General features: G+C 31.9%; 2 protein-coding genes across 8 annotated transcripts; both read right to left on the bottom strand.

The window, feature by feature from the left end:
- Positions 1 to 84: 84 nt before the first annotated feature.
- Positions 85 to 1,798, bottom strand: LOC123226563 (metacaspase-9). The gene is made up of 2 exons (XM_044651106.1): positions 1,246 to 1,798; positions 85 to 764 (listed from the first exon to the last, which is right to left on the bottom strand). The coding sequence occupies exons 1-2, from the start codon at positions 1,598 to 1,600 to the stop codon at positions 169 to 171; spliced, it is 951 nt and encodes a 316-aa protein (XP_044507041.1). The 5' UTR covers positions 1,601 to 1,798; the 3' UTR covers positions 85 to 168.
- A 1,045-nt stretch (positions 1,799 to 2,843) lies between these two features.
- Positions 2,844 to 16,293, bottom strand: LOC123226562 (protein ZINC INDUCED FACILITATOR-LIKE 1-like). 7 transcript variants are annotated; one of them, XM_044651098.1, is made up of 19 exons: positions 16,030 to 16,289; positions 15,474 to 15,514; positions 15,069 to 15,125; positions 14,863 to 14,999; positions 14,623 to 14,725; positions 13,898 to 13,951; positions 13,711 to 13,773; positions 12,657 to 12,706; positions 12,479 to 12,554; positions 10,830 to 11,042; positions 10,081 to 10,168; positions 9,349 to 9,434; positions 9,148 to 9,255; positions 8,092 to 8,136; positions 7,891 to 7,979; positions 7,003 to 7,072; positions 4,702 to 4,840; positions 4,136 to 4,260; positions 2,844 to 3,343 (listed from the first exon to the last, which is right to left on the bottom strand). In XM_044651098.1, exons 1-19 carry the CDS (start codon positions 16,211 to 16,213, stop codon positions 3,137 to 3,139), a joined length of 1,935 nt encoding a protein of 644 aa, XP_044507033.1. In that variant the 5' UTR covers positions 16,214 to 16,289; the 3' UTR covers positions 2,844 to 3,136. The 7 variants fall into 7 exon arrangements, with proteins under 7 accessions (XP_044507033.1, XP_044507035.1, XP_044507034.1 ...); XM_044651100.1 differs by having other exon boundaries at positions 15,065 to 15,125; positions 16,030 to 16,288; XM_044651099.1 differs by having other exon boundaries at positions 14,863 to 14,965; positions 15,065 to 15,125; positions 16,030 to 16,288.
- Positions 16,294 to 18,480: the final 2,187 nt, after the last annotated feature.

The raw sequence follows: 18,480 nt of genomic DNA, 5'->3' as shown, positions 1-18,480 counted from the left end.
TATCCGTACCCATTCGTGTAATTTTGTTGTTAATATACCCTGTAAAAATGAAGTTTAAGAAGGAAACAAACTGCACAATGGACATGAACATAGCAACGATTCTTTTTATTTAGGTAGATAAGAGGACAACTTCATTTATTCGCTTCGTAAATATTTTGAAACTGAAACCTAAATTTCAGTTTCAGCCTGCAACAAGAAACTGGCATCAGCATTCTCATCACTGCAGTACAAACAAGGATGTTGCTCAACGTGCTGTTGTTGTAAAATCTTCCTGGCCATCATCACAATCTCTCTATTGCTCAATGAACCAGAATGCTCCTTCAAAGCTATCTGAACAGCATTGCTAAACGCCCCATAAGCCTTTCCACCGCCCTCATCGGGGCTCATGTCTGCAGAAGTTTCATCTGCTTGACACCCACTTAGCAGAATCCCTTCATCAGGCTTCAAAGATTCAAACAACTCAGATTCTTGATGAGGCGTTAACAGAAATCGAATGCTTGCATCGGCTCCAAAGTTTTCCAGCAAGTGAGTGCCAATATCAGATGTGTTTATAAAAGTTAGTGATGACAGATGTTCAAGTAGGGATTGGAAAGGAATCGTCTTTGGTTTAGACAGACATAGATTTTGACTGTTGTGATTGATTGAAGAAGGCCCTATTTGTTCTTTTTCCTTGTCAATAAGACCCCCGCTGTGGCATGAATCTGAAAGAATTGTGAAGCTTGCACCCTTTGGCAGTCGGTTTACAATTTGCCGGAAGTCCAAGTCTGAGTTGTGGAGCCGAAATCAATTATTAGATTTAAATGTTAGAAAATTTCCCAAATGTGATCAAACATTCATATCATTATAATTTAATAAACCCAAGTGATCAAATTTATTGAATGTTAATACATCTCATATATAAAATCTAGGCTATGACGATGTAATTGTAGGTTATTGAGTTTACAGAACCTTTAATAAAAGACCCCATTAAACTATTATATAAAAAGTTAGACAATCTTTTTTAATGCATACAGTATTATTCATTTATCAAAAGATTATTATTTTAAGAGTATATAAGAAAAAAAACTGATTTGACATATCGATAATTGAACAAATTCAAGTTAGTTTTACGTCAACTCTCTCTTACTCTCAGTATTTTACAATCTATATGCAAACAAATAAATATTAGTTATTGAATTGAATACTGGTGAGAAATTGTATGGTTTAAATCTTACATGATATGTCATTATAACAAACAGTGCATACCAGTGATGAGATTGAAATCACATGGGACAATGGCTTCATCCTGCCGAAAAGGTCGACCGGGTTTGCGAGAAGGGATCCTTGTGCCATGACCACTATAATGGAAGAACAGGACATCACCATCTTCAGCCTTGCTCACCATTTTATCAAGTGCACCTTTTATGTTTGCACCTGTAGGCATCACCGGCGACTCTGGTGCATCAGTGAGTAGCTCAATCTGGGTGGGCTTGAACCCGAATCGATTCACAAGAACTTCTCTCATTGCTAACACATCGTTTATGCATCCATGCAGCTCATATCTGGTGTTGTGGTAATTACATCCCACTAGAAGAGCAAGTCTCTTGTTTGCCTTTTCCATTTTGCAAAAAATATTCAATAGAAAGTGATTGTGTGTTGTGATTAGGAAGTGATGATTCTTTTGTGGGGATTTGGTTGCTTTTATAGCGTGTAAAAGTTAGTTTATTTTGATCACTTGGAAGTTGGTTCAAGTAAACCGGAGCTGGATTACGTTGATTGGCTTTCAAGTGTCGAGAGGGATGAAAGGAATATTTGCCAGGAATGCAGTTATGTGCTTGTATTGTACTGAAGGGAAGCAATAAAATAATGCACAAATTCAAAATCACATTCTTTTACCCGGTTTGTATGGATAAATTCCTAAAATTTGTTTTAATTAAAAAAGAACAAGCAACAATATGCACATCAAATTTTGAGTAGTCATTTGGGTTATATTATTACGTGATTAATTATTATTTTATTTTTAATTTAAAATTACTTATTTATATAACTATATATAGTTTTATTGAAGAAGAAAATCTGGCAAGTTTTGTTTATTAAAAAAAAAATTATTTATACTAATCTCTGAAACGTACAAGCAAGATGGTAAAAGGAATATGACCTAATAATAAATTAGGATAACCGTCCCTGTCAACATTTAGAAACTGAAATCTTAATTAATGTGCTTGATAAGAATGAAATTGCTGAACCAGTTGAGTGTGGTTCTCGATCTTCTCAGACTAACTATATATTAATCTTCCACTAATGAAAAGTGAATACAAAATTAGAGACTTTAGTAATGCATTTCGTATTGTTTTCTGTTTCCTAATTCAAGAATACAGCAGTGGGCTATTTATTGAATAACTTCTGCAGGAGGCAAATTCTGGTATCCATGACATGGTCACATGGCGCTGGATGTTGGCCAATTTTACCATCAATCTATTTCCGAGGGCTATCACTGGCTTGTTACATTACTAAAATGTTAACACAGCCAATCCCCTCACGCCATTTGTTTGCCAATTACAGGCAAAATATTACCCACAACCAGAAGCATATACCATTGCTACATTATCCTCAACAGCCACACAGCCATGATTCAAAGATCAGATTTCGAGCAATACTAATAACAGTAGAAATTAAAGATACCAAATTTGTAAAATCTAAAGTTAGTTATATCCTCAACAATCCATTATACACACCTCAAAATTCAATCCTGAATCAACTTTTCAGACACAAGAAAACACAAATGTAGTTCAAAAGCATGCAATACAAATCTAGATTAGCATCAAATGGATCAAGTTAAATACAACTGCCGCATGAAAGTAAACTTCTTAAACGATCATGTTGATGGTTTATTTCATTTATTCAAATATATTGCTATATACATGCAGTATCAAGCACAAGATAGATGTAGCTCTCAAAAGTTTAAAAGGAAAAAGATAGGTTCCTGTAAATTAAAATGCCATAGAAATGGCAAATGTACTCTGTACAAATATGTTGTGAGTACTAACCTCATTATACTATTTTAATCTTGCAAGACCCTGGTATTGTAGTTGCAGAAAATAACCGACATATTGCTGATAATTTGTAAAGCATTGAAGTGCAAGGCAAAGAGTAACAATTAGAGATCTTTCCAGACATTATAGTCAGAAGTTGAGGTAATATTGTTTATCACACCATCTTGGCATCCTATAAAGAACGTACTAAGAACAGGATCGATATTTACTAAAGCATGGGCCGTTCCTCTTGGGCTAGCTGCAACAGCAACCTCGTCTGCATGAATTATCACCTCAGCATAACCTTTATCATCTACCTGGTTATTCTCCAACTGCAGAACCATGACAAGAAATAAAACATGAAATGAGCAGAAATGGTATGCTCTGTACATGTGATATATATAAATTAATATACTTCTATGAAAAATTCATAAAAGCAAAGTTTCATCTTTCAGGAATGTAAGAAAAAGGAAAACAGCTTCTCTTGCCGGTAACTATTTCATGTATTTGCAATTTCAACTCAAGTTGGTCTCCCAATCAAAACCAATAAACTCAGGAGGCAAACAGCGCAATCACATATGTATAAAGACAGATTATAAACCCAGCAACATTTTGCAAATATAGTTATTTCTTTTTCCTCTTCTTTAAGAAAATAAGACACTCAGTTCTGGAGTACTTTAAAACAGTAACAAGTATAGCCATCCATAAGCTTATCTTAAAGTTGGGAAAAATAACTCGAAACAACTTTCAATAGTACTGTTCAAAATGCTTGTTGACATTAAGTTGCAACACAGTTTGAAAGCCACACAGTAGGTGAATGTCACCATAAAGTAGACTTTTAATCAGCCACTGATAAAAGTAAGTAATAACTCTAGCTTTGTCCAAAACAAAAAAAATTTACTGAAACAGGTAGAACATACAGCATTAAATTTAACACCACATAATGTTCAGCAGTTATTAATCTTCCAAGTTTACTACCCACTGTTCAGTGCATAATCCAATTTAAAATCATTAATACAAATATGATCTCCTTTAACATTATCAAAGAGTGAATTACTTAAGATGTAATTCAAACAGAAACAAAAATCCTAAACTTTAAATATCATAGGGAAAAGAAAGTATACCCTGAATTTCGTTTTAGCTCCCCAAATAACGAATGTCTCATTTGCAGAATAATGTCTATGATTTCCCCTCATAGCACCTGGTCGAATCTCCCCAAGATGTTGAGAAACACAATTAACTGCTCCACCTGGAAGGAGATAAACTTTTCTTTAAGAAATTGTAACCAAAAAGCATAAGCAGCACATTTAAAGAAAAGCCAAACTTCACAAAACAGCCTTGAACTCAATTACATCCCAAACGAGATAGACCAATTCAGTGGATTTTCAGTGCAGTTCTAATTCTAACCAAGTCCAAAACATATAAAGCAACTGAAAAAAAAAAACCAAACAATTGTAGCTAATTTTTTCATACCATGCTAGTAAGAAGCTATTAGCATTCAGAAGCCATTGAACAATTGCATTAAAATTCATGTACCAATTTGACAAAGAAATCTACAAGAATAATGCTAAAAAATATGAAGTTCTCTATTACTAAACATAAAGCTTCAACATTTCAACAAACAATCAACATAAAAGCTAAGAGAATTCCCTATAATATTAAACTGAACAAATGCATATAAATAACATACCTTTAACACCGGACTCAGTGGCAAGAGAAACGGGGTTAAACAGCCAGCCACGCTCGTCTTTGGTGATTGGAGAAGGGAAATGAGAATTGAACCTGACCAAATTAGCCTTCACATCATCATCCTCAATGGGGCTCCGATTCTGAAAGTCAGAGTGTTGCAATCTGAGAGAAACCCATGTGATCAAAACAAGGATTGAGAGGAGAAGAGGGAAAGCATGAGGTCTCTTCAAAAAATTAATGAGAAAGGAAAGAGAAGAAAAGTTATGAATGTTGAAAGAATTAGCATCAGAATTTTGGGAATTCAATGAATATGAATTTCTCCTAGGGTTTGCCATTTTTCAGTCGAATTTCTTATTCAAAATCACACTACATACGCCTGTTCTCTCCCTCTCTTCTGTATCTTTGTTTCTCTCCAGGTCTTTCTGTACTTCAGTTTGGGGACTGTCACTTTTTACCTCGTAAGCTGAGTTTTTTTTAACCGTTAAGGGTGCGTTTGGTTGATGATAAGATAGAGTACCTTCATAATCTATTTTTTATTTTTTTATTTAATTTATCAGTAATAAAATATTATAATAATATTTTATTATCAATACTGATATGACAGATAATATAGGTGGTAATCTGATTATCATCTTCACCTTAAGTATTTAAAGATTATCGGGGTAATCTTGAGTTTATTATAGAAAAATTATTATTTATTAATTTTTTGAGATAAAAATAAATTTATTTTTAATTAATATGACAAATAATATAAAAAATATTTAAAAATAATTATATTCAAGGACATTTAAATAAAATAATTTACTAGTAATCTTTTATTACCTTTAACCTAATACAATAATTATTTATATCTATCAAATTTTATCAAACATAGTAATCATTTATACTCAGTAATCTTTCTATTTTAGTAATCAAATATTACCCAAATCAAATGTCCCTTAAAAGTTATGTAATACTGTTCAGTCCTCCGCTTCTTTAAAAAAACCTTTCAACCCAGAAATTTTGTAATACTAATTAAATTTACCCCTTTTAAATTAAAACTATTCGATATTGCTTGAAAAAAAAATTACTAATGTAGGAAAATATGGATAATAATGTAATAATGTGTATGTGCTATGTGCAACCTCTTTATCTTTGCCAATCGTATTTACTAATAAAATTATATATACATATTTTTTTTATAAATAATTTAAATATGCAAATAATGTATTATGATATAATTAAATAATTTTGAATTAAAAATAAAATAATTTTCAAATATAAAATAACATATCATCTATATATATATAAATTATATATAAAAAATATGTATATACATTAAAACACAATTTTTTTAATGTGGTTATTAATTGAATTTATTGACATTTTATAATAAAGGGGGTAAAATGGAAATATTTTTTAATTTTTTACTTAAAATAAAAAAAATTTGCAGGATTAAGCAAAACAAATTGTACAATGATGTATCCAAAAAATGTAAGCTGTGATATACAAGTGAAAACAATGAATTCAAACTCTAAACACTTAATCGTAAATCATAAACTATTGATATAATTTCATTAGTTAAGTAAGTCCAACAAATTCCCAAAAGCATGCTAAATGAGAGTTCATTGCTTTAAACTCAAAGTGGCAACTAGAAGTGTCATTATCATACGAGTTCATTGCTTTAAACAAGTTTTCATGGCAAAGAATGCAATAAACTTGAATTAAAACTTTCCTCGGCAAAATTTTGAGGCGTGGGTACATGAATATGACTACCAATGCAATCGAGAAAGATCTAAATTTCTACGTTTAAGCTATGAGATATCATCATCTGGTACTGCTAGAAAAGGCTTGAAGGTCAACAACAGTCCAACCATCTCGATGATGTTCAGGATGAAAAACACCATTTGATTGCCTGCATCTCAAGCACACCGTATACTCAAGCTTCAGTATTTTAGATAGAATGTGAAGCGAAAAGGGTTTAAAACTGAAGTCACACGAGATGACAATTTCTATAACAGCTCCAAAGAAATTACGAAATGGGTGGAGAGAATTGTTTAAAAAAAGAAAGAAAAAGATTATTATAGAACCATTGCACTGGAGAACTGCAGATCAAATTTATCATCAACAACAGAAGATGAAAGCAAAAGAATGTTGGACAATCATAAACAACTCATAGTTCAGGAGAATTTCCGATAATTGATATGGATGTGTGTCTTCTTTATCATAAAGGTAGTGTAATCGGAAGATTTTAATATGATGAAAATTCGGTTGATTCTAACAAAGGAAAATGTCTAATTGGCATACAAGTAGTGTAATATACCTGGAAGAAAGAAAGCATTTTGACGCCTTTGTGCCCAAGCAAAGCTGCATATAATGAGATAGTTGATAAGCTGTAAGAGAAAATCTTGTTGAATAAGTTTAACTTGGAAATATATTGAAATAATCGATTATAATGATATACACACCTGTTTATGAGATTAATTAACCATACAAGATTATGCCGTATCACACATTAAATATTCCATAAAATCAAATCAATGCAAAAACAATGAACAATCATCCTAGATGACATACACACACACCCCCCTAAGCATCATATGCTTGTTGGGAACTTGAAATTGCATAGATCTAGATGGCATGTGTTTAGTTTTGTGTTACATGTCAATGTGAGATTCAAAAGGGAGGTATAGCAGTGGTTAATAAAAGAAAATATGTCAAGGTGGATGGCATTTAGTGGCAAAAAAGAAGGCAAAGATGCTATATCAGCCACTGAATTCTAGCCATTGAATTCAGTCTTATAAATCCCTTTTTCTCTCAAACTGACAATTGAAAAAGAGATGTAATTCCGCATAGAATACAATGTTACCAGACATTTCATGATACATGACAAGTAAAATAAAGTTTGATACTTCATTGGCCAAAACACCATCATTGTCCATAATAAAAGTACTCACTTATGATTGAACTAAATATTTTTTCATTAAAAACACCAGTTTCCAAAACAAAATGATTGTGTCCAAACAAATGTATTTGTGAAGGTACTTCGTACTTTAGGGTTTCCTATGGATTTTGTTTTTCCCTATGAAACAATTATTCCAAACAAACTATTTCCTGAATATAACAAAATTCAAGTGCAGCTGCAATTTTTCACTGTTTTCACCATCACAAATATTTAATTGGAGAGCAAATCAATCAATGGAATACTTACAGAGCACCTCCTGCAGCTGGACCTGCTGCTTTACATAAGGACATAGCAGACATGGAAATGCCATTAGCAGCTCCTCTTTGCTGTTGCGTCTGACAATGAGAACAAATAGGACAGTTGACATGAATGAGAAACTAACAATGAGTTGATAGAAGTCTAAAGATACAAAGGAAGAAAATATAGGAGAGATGAGTGCAATGTTACCACTGCTCTATTCTGCAGAAGGAACAACCCCGTAGTTATTGATACCTGAATGTGTTAATAAATGACAAAAGGGTAATAAGATCAGATGTAACATAAGAAAAATACACATTTCAGCATTATCACCATAAATACTTCTCATCTTAATTCAATACTTTAACAAGTGTTTGCTAATAAGTCTGTATGCATCAATAACTTGCAAGTTTCTGCTTTAAAGCAGACGTATATTATTTTAGGGGAAATTGAATAGCAGAAATATGAAATAAAAGAAGACTGAAAAGCCTTTTCCTTCTCAAGAACATAATGCATTTAACAGAATTTCATCAAATGTTATGCACATAAGTGTACGTGCTCTCAGACCTTTACAAGTTACACAATGAAGTTCTACAATTCTATCAAGTGAGAAAAATTATGCTAGAGATAGCATTAAATGAATAGTTTGGAATACAGAAATAAAAAAATGTGGAAGAACATTTTGCAGGGTGGCATGAAGTTCAACTATCATAGGCTAATAACACATTTAGAGTTCAAAAGAATAGTTGGGCCCTTGTCCAATAAGCACATTTTTTGAGGACTTATCCAACTCTACAAAGCTGGGAAACTTAACTCTAAATCAAGAGAAAAAATTTGCATTATCATGATCCAAAGTCAATTAATCAAATCTTTAGCATCAGAAAGTGGACCCAAAAAACATAAACAAATGAAGTTATGCGGACTCAAACAATGCTTCTCCTCCATTAGCTTTTGCCGATGGTAACATGGGAATTTATATAACATATTTTCATTTGAAGTATTTACTTGATAAAAATAGTAGGACAAGTCATTGGATTATCTTCATCCTTCTAAAGTATTTTGTTTGATCTGAACCAGAATTAAGTGCTAATGACCATTCAATCAGCATCTTAGCCATCATCAAAGCTTAAAGACTGGTGAACAACACCTGAATCTAAGATGCATAAATATGACACCAAACCATCACAACCCAATGATAAAATAGTTCATAATTATATGATAAGAAAAACATGGAAAAAAGTAATCTCAATTGAACGATGCACTTACACAGATCACGTTCTTCAGCAAAGATGCAGAGTTCACCACTAGTGTGAGGGTGAGGCCTGTTAGCATAGCTATATATGGGTAACTAGATAGCAATGGAATGGTTAAGACCTTCATATTAAATAAAGAACAAGTCAAAACGAATCTTCCCCCAAAATGGGACAAAATGGATTTAATTTATTAGAGATGGATTAAAAGACATACTGCTCCTATGCGAGAAACAGTGATGGCTCCCAAATTATTCTCTACAAGTGGGTAAAATAGTAGCTGAAAGACAAGCAGTCCAAAGCCTGGTAGTTTGCAGGACAACAAAACAGTTACTTTATATTTTGCTTACTTATGTATATAGCAACTGCAATTCTTAACTAAAAATTTAAACCAATTTCTAGTCATTCATCCTATTCAATACTTTATAATTTAAATTCAAAAGCTAGTTACTTTTAGTGTCATCTCAGCAACTTTTGATACTCTTGGATTAGAATATATGAACAGTCCACCATTGGCATTAACTTTATTGGTGTTAAACTTTCTTTTGCCCTTATAATTTCCATTTTATTTTTCCTTTTTGTTCCAGAAGAATTAACTCTTCCACACCTATCAAAGGATTTGAACTTGCCATTTTTCTTATCTTCTTCACCTTTCTGTAAAAGGCTCAAAAATTTAAATAACTGAAAAAGAGGAGGAACTAAGAAAGAAACAGGGCAGAAAGTGAAGAAGAGTGCAACTCTAAGGAGGAATTTCTGATTAATAAATTTTTTTTCATTTCTACTAGGTTCAACCAACTTAATTGCTGAGGAAAAACATAACAGATCGAATTACTGATTGCAGAAACCCTTGTACTAAAATTTTATTTTTATAAATAAAGAATATTATGTAAAGCAAGAGAGGATTCTTACATCAAAAATGATAAAACACACACTTCTAACATGTATATACCTGAAACTGCAAGAACTGCGCCAACATCTGCACTTGAGAAGCTCAACCCCCCATTCTTCCTAGGGCTGACAGCCCATAATGAGAAAATCTGGAAAAAAAGAAAAAATTAGACGTAAAACCAAGATTTCTATGAAGTTGAAGAATACTTAAGAATAACTGCGCTAGACTACAAGGTAGTAAAAGGAAGAAGAAGAGAAAAAGTCCTTTTAGTGACAGAAAATTTGGGTCCAAGTAAAACCATCCAACCAAAAAAGTGAGAAACTCTAAGAACCTAAATTTTGGGTAACAAAGAGTTACATATCCAATATAAAAAGCTGCAGTAGCAGTAACTTTGGAATCTACCAATAGCTCAGGTCCAACTAAATCAATTTGGCATCCCAGGGCAAAGTGCCAAGGAACTGAAACATCATCACTTGTTCACATGCACTGATAATGGTTTTACACCACAGTTGTGAAGTAAGAAGCACCAGTTTCATTTGTACTAGAGTTCAGTACAGGAATAATTCAGCACCAGTTTCATTTGTACTAGAACAAAGCTGTACCAAATACAAAATCTAGGACTTCTGTTTTTCATTTTGTGAATCTGTTAAACCTCATGTTAAATATAATCCTATAAGAATTTTTGAACCAGTTATTCATCACCAAAAAGGTAAAATGTGCAAGAGATTAAGAGGTTATTGTGACAATGCAAGTTTTTTTTATACTAAGCATTATTTTTGAAAAAATAAATAGTTCAAAAATGAAATTACCTCTGAATAGGCCATATCATGAAGCTGGAAAACACAATACACGATAATGGATGACATTAACGGCCAATTTTTCAAAAGGCTTTTTAGTGAGGCACATCTTGGCTCAATAATCTTCACTTTTTCATCCATATTAGACTTGGACAAGGTTTCCTCTAGAGGATCATATGAGTCATCTAATACTTTGTTACATTCTTTATGGCTGTGAAGTGTCTCCTGAAACAGTACAAAACTTTAGATTCTTTCGTAAACTATTTATATTTCTAACCTTAGAAAGGATAAGAAAACACAAAGGGTTCAGACTCCACTTAACTTATTTTAGCACAGATCAAAAGACATGTATCCATAATAACAAAAAGTAGTATTTAACATATTTAAGCCCATTATGTAAGATGGAGTAAAAACATCCACGGAAGTTACAAGAGTCCAAGAAAAAGAACAAGGACAAAGCTGGGATTTATTGTGTTCCATAGTGTGACCCTTTTTAGAAGGGTTACTTGTATTAATGGATAACTAAACCACTATCAAAGTTTTTCAATATTAATATGCACATCTAAGTTTTCTATCCAAAAAATAGTGTTTCTCTTCTTTTTGTAAAAATACTTGTTTTCAAGGAAGTCTATCTTTAGAAGTGGAGAAGCTACTGAGAATATTTTGTTGCATACTCCTCATTAAAAGAATATCTGACAGCTAAATGAAAAAATAACTTGCATGCAAGTCGAAAAGTTCATATGAAAGTTGCTACTTCAAGTGGTTGAAATTTTGTATTATGTCATGTTTTTTACACCTGTAGAACAATGTCTTATCACTTCAAGGTGTTGTGAGAAAAATTTTTAAATGGAACATGTTTTGCATTTCATGTGCAATCTGACAGTTTGTATAATTATGTACTTAGTGCATCTTCTATTTGCTGAAGTTTATGATACAAACATCTATGGTAATGTTATTCACAGAAAAAATTGCTGCATATACATACGTTCAAGTCCATTACAAGGATAGCTAATCGCCAAGTTGTTAGAGAAAATGCTATTATAAATCCATGATATAAGGTTTCGAGTACAACTAATCATAATGATTTGTAGGGAGTATTAGAGAATTACATGTTATATTGGGGTTTAGTTCTTGAATTAAGCAATGCAATTTTATGCATTTTTAAAATCATATATCAAGTTAAAAGGTTTAACACTACCATAACACACATCCAAGAACCTTCTTATCTTTGGTTAACCAGGCAGCTTCACGAGATAGACAAGTTGGTGATAGATTTAGTTTAGATGATTTCTCTAAGCCACAAGTTTACTACATGAGCCCTCAAACTAGTCAAACCAGTGTCCAAAAAAATAAGTGCAGTTATTCATGTAAAACTGAGAACTGAAGTACAATGGGCCATTTGCCACTAATTTTTGAAACCAAAGGAATGACAAAACGTTTTCTTTAGAACAGGAACAAAAAGTATTACTAGGCTATTCAAACAACCTGAATGGAGTTATCCATTCACTTTCCAAACCCTTATTATTTTTTACTATAAAAAAAAATGTAAGAAATGATTAAGAAGACTTCATTCAAGATAAAATGTGCAACATTGAACAGATATATTAAAAACTACATTTTTTTATTACATGAATAACAAAAGGATAGATGTTAGAAATTACCGGGAGAAAACAGCAGATAATAAACACACCTAATGAGAACACTGATATTATAAGGCACGGCAAGAAGAATGGAAACCTGCCAAATTGGTTCATAATGTGTAAACTTTGCTCAGTTAAAATTGTCAAAATAGAGCTAAAAACAAAAAATGAAAGTATTCAGCGTAAAGACTAGTGTCACCTTCCAAACAGGGAATCTTTTGAAAATACATCAGGATATTTCTCTGCAGGCTAAAGTACCAATCCAGCAAAAGACAAAAGATTAATAAGTTGGATGCACAAAAGATTAAATGAAATAAGAAAAACAATAGCAAAATCAGTCGTGAAGATTATGAGATGGAATCAAGTTCCCCAAAAGTTATTTTCCACATTTTTGGTTTGAACTGGTTGCAAGGACCCAAACTGGAAGCAGTGGAAGGAGCAGGAAAGATCCTGTTGAAAATTTCTTCTTTCATGGTCTCAATTCCAGGGAGAAGTACTAGTAAAGTTAAAAGGAAAAACAATTACAATCACTGGAAGCACACAAAGATATATATGTGTGGTTTTAGCCTCTACCTACAGGGAAGACAGAAGAAATTTTTTTATTAAAACAAAATATACAAACTTTGGTAGGATAACTCTCAAAAACAAAATATCTCAAAAAATCCTTTTTTTTTTCTCTCAACCCCTATTTGTGTCTCCAATACTTGAGTTGCTTTGCATTTATGATGCCCTTCATATCTATAGTGATTGGAGATAAATAAATAATTTTATATATATATATATAAAATTCAAATGGTGGATGTCATGCCCTTCATTTTTATAGTCAATTGGAGCCTTTACAATGCCCTTCAGATTTTGTGAATGGAAGCAGTTTACATCCGGTTGATTAGTTGGAAATGTGATAGATGTAAGGCAAGGCAGCACAAGACATAACCTGAATATCATGATTCATGACATTAAATGCCATCCATACAGTCAAATAAACAGACCAGGGTAATTCTTTTGACAAAGTGGCTTGAATAACCTCACCGAGCCAATTGAAGCCAAGCTCAAACTTCTTTAATCTATATTGTATAGAAATCCAAACTAGCTTGGTAAAGTGCAGCTGTGATTTTTTTTAAGCTGCAGTAAAAATAGCCAAGTTTCTGCAAAGCTTAGCTTGTTTGCATCCTGAGTATTGTCACGATATATTTGTTGATACACAATCTTCAAACATTTAGAAAAACATCTTTCATTAATCCAAAGAAATATACCTGTGCAAGAAAGCCACCAATAGCTGGACCAATGACTAATCCAATGCCCCATGATGTGCTAATCTAAAATGAAAATTCTACATTCAATAATATTATCTTCTTTCAAGAATCAAAAATGGGACAAACATAAATGGATAATTAAATAAATAAGTAAATGTATGTCTGTATTAATTTATTTAATTCTTACAACTGACATTCCCAAAGCTTGATACTCTTTACGGCAAACTTCAGAAGCATATGCCTGCTCAAATTAAACAAAAAAAAAAAACCGTGTGTGGTTAGAATAGCCCAAATTACTGGAAGGATTGCAAAATAAAACCCATCAGTTATCTATACAAGATAAACATCAACTCTACACCATGTTAGTGGCTAAATGGCTTATGCAAAATGTCCTAAATATATCATCAAAGAATCCTCCAAAAGCTGGCATGCAGATTTAGCAGTGCGAACAAACCACATAATCGACAAGGCAGCAGAATTATGATCTCATGAGTAAAGACAAACATTGTTACAGGAGAATACCAAGCTCAACTCAGAGTTTACAACGAAATAACAGGCCCTTGAGAACCCAAGGCTCTGTCACAAATAGACAAAGTTGAACAGTTAAATAAATGGGACCAGAGATTGCTTGAGTGGCACCTAAGTCTACCATAACATATCATGTACATATAAGACCAAATAATTGCTTAGTAGGATAACTAACGATTATCACCTAAAACTTGCAGTGTTCCTGTCCAGCACAACTATTTCAATCCTCTCTAGAACTGAGTAGGCACCAAGCAAACAGCATTTAATTGGTAGAATGTTTAGACATGCATAACATTGGGAGCCCTTCTTCAAATAAGTAATAATCATAGACATAGACTTAGGAAAAAACTGTAAGAACTTGGATATCAATAGAATGAGACTTACCCTCATTGGACCAAGCATACCACACAAACTTCCAAGAAGAAACCTCGTAGAAACTGCCATCCAAAAATTTGTACTAAGACCAAAGAGAGTGTTGAAAATAACACTGCAAAAATCATCAAAACATGTATAATAAACAACAGATAAATGAATGTTAAAAGTTACATTTCACATTTTACAGGCTCATCAATGAAAATTTTTAAAATATTTTTTTATATTAAAAAAATGTCTAGCAGCACTTACATAGCCATTGCCCCAAACATAATGACAGGTTTTCGACCATAACGATCAGCTATCACTCCCCATAGGATAGAAGTCAATGCTCTTCCAAACATAAATGCAGATCCTTCAAGTGAGATGAAGAAGTAATAAGAGGACCCCTACACAAAATTCTTCACTTACAAAGAGCATCAATACAAATGACAAGTATAGAATTTAAGCTCACCCACATAACCAGCATAATAGCCAATATCTTCCTCCCTTTTCGCAATGTGGAAGTCCCTTATCTGCATTAAGTGAAAATGCAAAGACTACACATAAACAAACATAAGAACAATGTGGTACTACATTTTCATGCAGCTCCAAGTCATTTAAAAAACTGGATGCAGATTGTAAGATTAACACAGGAAGATATGAACCATAATAGTCAGCTCCTGAGCTACAATAGTGGAATCATATTTCAATTCATTTTTTCTTGCCGTTTTTCTTTATTAAGCAATCCCCAAAATACCAGATAGCCCAAAGCCACTCTCAAAATAAATATAATTAGAAAAGAAACAAACAAGACTTTTATTGTGTTTTGCCTTAAAAAAATAATCTTTTATAAATAACATTTGAAGAACCAACATACTTACCATGAAATATAGGAAAGGGAAAAGGCATGATATCGGTAAAGCTGCAAAAGTTAAACCAAAGAGGATAGCATAAGAGATTCAGTTCTACAGGATGAAACATGTGGTCAGAAAAAGAACGACCATCTTTGTTACCAACAAAGATGAATACATGACAAAATATCATTTTGGCCAAAAAATATAGAAAGAAAGAAATGAAGGAACGAAGATTAACATGTTCATCAGAAACTTTTCCTTCTCTTTAGAAATAGTTTCTACCAACATCAGAGAAGAACAGAGCAATATCATATCAGTAATCTAATATAAGCACGCCAAAAGGACAAAAAGAGTAAACGAATTTCACGTCTATAAGGTAAAAGACTGGCATGATTCCATCGTTTTACAGTTACCACTACTTACGTTAAATCAGTTGTTTTACTTGCCAAATCAAATTTTTTGTGAAACAGTTGTTATTTCCTCTCACAATCTACCAATAAGTAAAGCTTGCTCTTGAAAGTATTACATAAACCTTCTGTTTCACTTTACTCCACTTGAAAAAAAATGTAAGAGAGAGGAATACCTGCGCAAAGGACTACAATCCAAACAAGGAATAAATGCCTGATCGGAGCAGCAGAATTTGTTTCCTTCAAGAGTTCAATCTTACAACCAGAGCAATCCTCAAAATACTTCTTCTTCTTCTTCTTCTCCAGTAACTGTTCGGTTATAATATCACCATTCTCACCCATCTCACCTTTCACAAACATTCATAGCATTAATCTTCTTTTTCTCTCACCTCCCTTATATGATCAAATTCCCGAGTAACTTCGTCATACCTACCCGCTCTCTTAAATATAAATATTAACAATAAAATTCTGTGTGAAATTTGTATGTAAAATATTATACGTGAATAATAATTTATTATTATATAATTAAAAATTAATTTTTTTTAATTTTTAATTATTTAATTATATAATAATATATTAATGATTGGACCATAAAAATGCACCACGTACTTAACGTTCTTCGATTCCTCTTTTTCTGTTCAGATTTTGATTTTGGCCCCTTTTGCCGAGTTTGGAAGACAGAAGTGGGGCCTCTATTGAAATCAAACGATAAGACTCTAAAATTTAAATTTTGGATGACATTGAGTTAAATATAAAATAATATTTAATTATATTTATATATTTAAATTATATATAAAAATATAATATTTTATTTATATAAATTTATCGTCATTCTCATTCACGTGCTTACAGGATTATGTTGAAGACTACGACCGTTGCAGATTTATAATCGGTCACGTGCAGCTGAATTATAATCTATAAAAAAGTTAAAAGACTTAATACCACTCAAAAAGATGGTGAAATTTTAAATTTTATTTTTTAATTTTTAAAAATTAAAATATTTATTTATATGATATTTTTTATTAAAATTTTTAGTTAAGAGTCTGAGTAAAATCATCATTTATTAAAAATAATTTAAAATTAAAATTTTATAATTTAAAATTCTCACAATTTTCTTTTTTTTAAAGTTTAAAAAATGATAATTTTTTTTCGAAGGGTTTTTCCTATTTTCTCTGCTATGATCTGTCTTCTTCGACAATCAACCATTCTTCCTTTGCTTTATCTCTCAATTTCCTCTTCAACCATGGATCAACTAAAATTGTAAGAAAATTCAAAGGATTTTCGTTAATTTGTGGTCAAAGAAAAAAGGGAGAGAGATCAAGAAGGAGAGATAAGACGGGAGAGAGGATGGTTGAAGACCAGAGACAGTAAATCATCACCGGAGAAAAAAAGATAAAACTTTTTAGAGAAAATTATCACTTTTTAAACTTTGAAGAAAAATTTTAGAAAACTCGAAGGGTTAACAAAACTGGTAGAGAACTTTCAAGGTAAACTTTTGGGTTCGAATCTCTGTTATATTTGTGAAATCTTGATTTATATAATGCAGTGATTATGAGTCTGATCATTGTACTATAGGGTATCAAAAAAATTTTGGAAGAATAATTATAAAATTTTTAAATTAAAATAGGGAAACGTGATTAATGTTTAATTTTTTAATTTATTTATTAAATAATAATTTTATCTCTAATTTTAATTGATATTATTAATTAAAATTATCATCTAAATAGATATTTAAAAATAAGTATTTGTTATAAAATAATGAAATTTATTGAATTAATAGAAGAAAAACTTCCGAAATTATGACAAGAAGTAAAAGAAGAAGCAAGAAGAAAACTTTGTGTGAGGAAAGTGTGACAATTACATGAAGAGAGAGAGGATATTTATAGGAGAATTGTCACCCCTCCAGTCAGCAAAAATGGCTTCCTTCTAAGCCAAGTTTTCAATGCCATTAATGTTTTCATACTCCTTTAGCCAAATTTTCTTCTCCTACGTCAGTCTCTCTATTTTCTTCTTGCAATAATAAATGTTTTCCCACCCATTTTCTTGACTTTATTGGTGGAAAGCCACTGCATCTGTAACAGTATTTAAATTTTTTAAGGTTCAAAACTAAGTCTTTAGAATTTGAGCAATACTATGTGTACCCACTTTGGATACACAAATGTATACCCACTCATATGTGTCATCATATGATTGAATTCAAAATCATCCAATCACATGTGACACTACCTAAAGTGGGTACACATAGTGTTAGAATTTTACCGTAAACAAGTGTTTCGGCCTCTAGAAAATAACTTTGACTAATGAAGGTCCGATGACTATTGTCCAGCCAAACTTTGACCAACGATTTTTTTTTTTTAATTTATTTTTATTAACAAAAATAATTATTTTACACCCACCAAAATGAAGGCAATTTGAACTTACCGAACATTCAAAACCTAACACCCCTTACCTTTAGACTAAGCCTAGGCAGCTTTGAATAGGTGGGCAATGGCAAAGTGGCAACCTTGCCGACACTTTTCTTTCTAAAGAAGAAACTAAAAAAAAAAAAAATTAAAAATAATGAAATAACATAATTATGATTTATAATTTAAATTAGTTTAAATTATTTTTATAATTTTAATAAAAAT

Source organism: Mangifera indica, chromosome 9, assembly GCF_011075055.1.
Source record: "Mangifera indica cultivar Alphonso chromosome 9, CATAS_Mindica_2.1, whole genome shotgun sequence".
Taxonomy (NCBI): Eukaryota; Viridiplantae; Streptophyta; class Magnoliopsida; order Sapindales; family Anacardiaceae; genus Mangifera; species Mangifera indica.
This window is presented reverse-complemented; position numbering and strand designations above follow the sequence as displayed.

What these genes read in the sequence shown, in the direction of transcription:
- LOC123226563 (XM_044651106.1), bottom strand. Translation starts at nt 1,600, where the DNA reads ATGGAAAAGGCAAACAAGAGACTTGCTCTTCTAGTGGGATGTAATTAC. An exon ending in TGATTTCAATCTCATCACTG is followed by an intron (nt 765 to 1,245) that starts GTATGCACTGTT and finishes TCCACAACTCAG; the next exon opens with ACTTGGACTTCCGGCAAATT.
- LOC123226562 (XM_044651098.1), bottom strand. Translation starts at nt 16,213, where the DNA reads ATGTTTGTGAAAGGTGAGATGGGTGAGAATGGTGATATTATAACCGAA. An exon ending in TTATCTGCTGTTTTCTCCCG is followed by an intron (nt 11,043 to 12,478) that starts GTAATTTCTAAC and finishes GTACTGTTTCAG; the next exon opens with GAGACACTTCACAGCCATAA. An exon ending in TTCTGCAGAATAGAGCAGTG is followed by an intron (nt 7,980 to 8,091) that starts GTAACATTGCAC and finishes TCTCATTGTCAG; the next exon opens with ACGCAACAGCAAAGAGGAGC.